The 4310-nt window shown below is 47.4% G+C and overlaps 1 protein-coding gene across 1 annotated transcript; it reads right to left on the bottom strand.

Annotated features, from left to right (window-relative positions):
* Positions 1-165: 165 nt before the first annotated feature.
* CSUI_009128 (uncharacterized protein) lies at positions 166-4064 on the bottom strand. The gene is made up of 4 exons (XM_068069247.1): positions 3079-4064; positions 2022-2340; positions 1279-1502; positions 166-752 (listed from the first exon to the last, which is right to left on the bottom strand). Exons 1-4 carry the CDS (start codon positions 3382-3384, stop codon positions 354-356), a joined length of 1248 nt encoding a protein of 415 aa, XP_067918777.1. The 5' UTR covers positions 3385-4064; the 3' UTR covers positions 166-353.
* Between the last annotated feature and the right edge of the window lie 246 nt (positions 4065-4310).

The following is a 4310-nucleotide window of genomic DNA, read 5'->3' as shown; positions in this document are numbered from 1 at the left end:
TTCTTCTTCTTCTTCATTCCTTTCGATTGGACCTCCACCATTCATCCTCTCCTACGTCAAGAGTGAGGAATACACTGGCAAAGAAGGTGTGTAGAGATATACAGATACATTCTTCTCCTTGACAGCTGCCTTATCATACACGAAGTATCTAGTACCCTTCTTCACTTCTCTCCCAGTTTCCACTATATCCTTACGTTCTCTTTTTTACTTCTCTTCTGTTCTTTATCTCTTTCTTTCTCAACCCCTATGGTATGTAAATGTACGTGTGTATAGATACAGATATGTGAAAATAGCAAGTTATGATGAAAACATCGATTTCAAGAAGAAAACCTTTCTCTCAAAGAATCGATATCTCACTTGTCTTTCTTTCCTCCGAAGAGACGTGATAAGAGTCCCTTCTTCTTCTTCTTCTTCACGTCCCCTCCTACACCAGCAGAAGGGCGAGAATGAGAGGGTGGAGAAGGAGGAGAGACAGAGGCTACCGTTTGAATTCTCTGAACTCCTTCTCTCTGAGGGACGTTTTGCAGCCCCCCTGTTGTACGATAAGCAGGCACGGATGTGCTTGAGTAGGGAGGAGGGCGACTGGGTGGACAGGCGTATGGGTAGAATTGATTGCCAGGGCCGCAATAGTATCCTTGTGGGTAATGAGAAGCTTCTTGCTGCTGAGAAGAAGAAGAAGACGAAGCCACTCTTCCCTCTCCAGCCATAGCCGCCTCTTCATTCTGAAGACGTGCTGCGAGAAGCGAATCTGCCTGAGGGAGAAGATAGATAGATAGAGGTAAGACAGTGTGTACGATACTCGCGTACAGGTTTCAGACAGCATTCTTCATAGATGTATCTATCTAAAACAAGTGGAAGAGAAGGCTCATCGATGCAATCGCCGTCTCCTGCGGAGTGGCAGTCGTGCTGGGCTCAACGCTACATACACATACACCTCTCCGAAGCTCAATAGTGAAGAAGCGAGTCGAGTAGTCGCGATACAAAACCAGCCCCTGCCTTTCCCTTCTCCTTCCCCTCCATCGCACGAAGCTGGGACGAGCAGACACATCATCGTCTAAGATGACTAGAGCGTACAGACCTGCGGACAGGAGATAAGACTACACATACATACATATAGTAAAACAGGCCTTGAACCAAGAACGAGCCGAAGCCGGAAGTGAAGAAAGAAGGACTGTCTCTAGGTGACAACGTTGGAGACCCCATGTAAACTTCTCTATGCTAGTGATAAGCAGAGAAGCCTTGAAGGGGCGAAGTGACACAATCACGCCAGGATCTTACTTCCTGTTGTGCTTCCCTATGTGCTTGTTCTTGTAATTGCATAGCTAAGAGAAAATCCGGATCGAGCTCATCGTTATCGCCTCCTCCGTTTCCTTCTTCTCCACCTCCTAAGGCTCCCAGTCCTTCTTTGTGGTGAGAGGGAGATGAATCTCCAGGCTGGGGATATGCAGCAGATGCTGCTAGGGCTTCTTCCTCCTGTAAACGCTGGGCTACGAGCAAATCGTCTGCATGCATGAGACGAAACCGAAAAAGAAAAAAAGAAATGAAAATAGAGTGAATGCAAGTTCGCAGTAGAGAGACTCTATGGCAAGTAGAACCATTCTGTGAAGGAAACATAGGCTCAAAACAATCACCTTTCAAGACAGTTAGACACATCATATTCATCTGACGTGTCTACGACCCGGACAATTCTGCGGATAGACAGCAAACAGACAGAGGTGTAAATACACTGCCCTAAGGGGGCACATCAACACTGAGGGCTCGAACAGTCCTATGGTAGAAGATGTATACATACACATATGTATCTACACATGTTTCAGAGGATAGATAAACCGCAGCATGAAGACGGATGAAAGATGGAAACCGTTAGGCAGGAACGAAGAGAGAAACAAAGGAGATACAGGGAGAGATGGCGACAATGAGGAGGAGACCGGAGTGCTAATAAGAGAGAGAAGGCCATTCAGAGAGGCAAAGAACTAAAGAGAGAGAGAAAGAAAGTACAGATGGAAAGAACGAGGACGCACCCTCTTCCTGTCGTCTAGCTCTTTCTTCTTCAGTGATTTGATCTAAAGGAGAAATCATACTACTCGAGGCAGGAGGAGGAGGAGACGGCGGCGGCGGCAGAGGATGAGGAGAAGCTGAAGGAGAGACTAAGGGAACACCACCTCCATCTCGAGAGGAATTAGAGAAACTTCTCCCTCTATTTTGTAGATCATCTAGACTTCCAGGGGAACGGGAATAATGAGAGACTCCACCTGAACCAGTCTGCGATTCTCTACGGAGAAATTTGCGAGTTTCTCGCTCGTTCTCCAGTTGTTTTCGGCGCACTTCTTTCAGCTCCGCCTGGAGGGTGACGAAACGAGGGGGAAGGGGGTACGTACAGTGCATGAAGAATTCTAGACAGACATCCGAAGCTTTCTAAGATAGCGGATAGTGACACCCGAACATCTACAGATAGAGAGAAAATGAGGTATATTCGACAGAGATAGACAAGGAGACTCAAGAAGACTCAAGGTATACAGATGGATCCAAGAAATACAGATCAACAGATTCAAGAAAGACAGATAAGGAGATTGAAGAAAGAGAGACAAGGAGAATCAAGATAGATAGGTAGACAGATCAGAAATAGATAGGGTACTTTTCTTGGGTAGACAGAGAGGTATGAAGTACGAGAGAGAAGTCCCGTTACACACAAGGGATCGACCAGCCAGACACGAAGAAAAAAGTCACGGTGGCTCAATAATTACCATCAAGCATCTTTGTGTATATGTCTGTAAAGAGGACGTCTCTTATAGAAGTCATACGTATATACATTCATGTGACCTGTTGAGTCTGTTGGAGTAGAGAATACACAAGAATGTTGTGTAGAGACAGCATGCGCTGATGGGTAACGGCAGTCTGAACTCTGGTAACTTAAAACTGTCAGTCTTTTGAAGGGTCGAAATGAATAAGAAATGAAACAGTAAGATAGACAGAGCGATAGATAGAGTGAAGGTGGATAGAAAGACACACTAGAGAGAGATACAATAGAGACAGATAGATAGATACTCTGGAGATAGATAGATAGATGGTAAGACTTACATCGTATTCTTCTTGTTCTTTCTTGGCTAATTTCTCATCCAGTTTTTGTTGCCACATCGTGCGTGTGGCATGTATTTTAGCTGGGTCCACCTCATCCTTCGGATTATCTAAGCTTCTCCGCCCGGCGAGTTCAGTGGCAGGCTTGTTTCCAAGAGAATCTCGAGAAGAAAACCTTGCTGGCTGAACGGAAGAACTCTGATCACCCCGAACCGAAGAATCCCCGGTGGGCCTGCGACTGCGCTGCTGTTTTGAACCATCAGGGGTATGGTCGGGAAAGGGCGGAGCTTCTGAGTTATGAGGGGACATCGTGGACGAAAGAAAGAAGAAAGAAACCCAACATGAAACAGATCGTCAACTGCGAACTGCGGACGAGCAGGTCAATGAAAAACAGGCTCTCGAGCCGACGAAAACAGAAGCGAGACGCGGGTACAGCAAAAGGAATCCGAACTCCGGCTGTATATAAAGGCCACGTACGACGACCGCTTCAGAAGAAACAGAACAATACAGGGTCAAGGAACCTTCGAAGGTGAAGGCAGAAGAGACCGGAGAAGGCGGGAAACAGAGGCACAGAGGAAAGCCGAGCAAAAACTGAAAAGATGCCTCGAAGAGCAAAAAAGCTCAGAGAAAGAGGTATCCACGTTCCTCAAAGAAAAAAGAGTTAGAACCATGGTCAGATAGCATCGGGATTAGTCGCAGTTTGACCAGCAAGCAGACTTCGAGAACCCGCAGTAGAGGAGTAGCACTAGCGCAACAGCTGGGAAATGGAGAAAAGACTCGTCACGCCACGGTATCTGAAAGACTTCACCTAAAGAGGAACCGAAGGAAAGAGGTGCGCGTACAAGGTGAGAACGTATTCGGATGCAGGACTTGTGTCTCCAGAGCCGTTTCAATTGGCTGTGGAACACCCGTGGAGTCAGCAAAAAATCCTTCCCCGATACTCCCGCTCACTCGCTCGCTCGTGAAGTTGTTGAATGCTTGTGTGGTGCTTCTGTTTGCTCGCGTCAGTAAGCAGACCTCCGCTGGGTCACCTGGTGTGCGGCTGAAGCTTCTGCGGGAGCTCCACCTTTCAGAAGTTCAGTCTCCTCGGATGCGGTCCTGTTGCAAGTAAGCACGACAAGCGGGTAGGACTTCTTGGCCCGCTCGCCGAATCCGAGCCGACAAAGTGGCTTCTCTTTATAGTTGTCGAACGGAAAACGGGTGGTGTGTGCTGGCGGGTTGAGCAGCTGCGGCGA

This window comes from Cystoisospora suis, assembly GCF_002600585.1.
Source record: "Cystoisospora suis strain Wien I chromosome Unknown contig_5323, whole genome shotgun sequence".
NCBI lineage: Eukaryota > Apicomplexa > Conoidasida > Eucoccidiorida > Sarcocystidae > Cystoisospora > Cystoisospora suis.
Note: the sequence above shows the minus strand (reverse complement) of the source record. Positions and strands in the feature narration are given on the sequence as shown.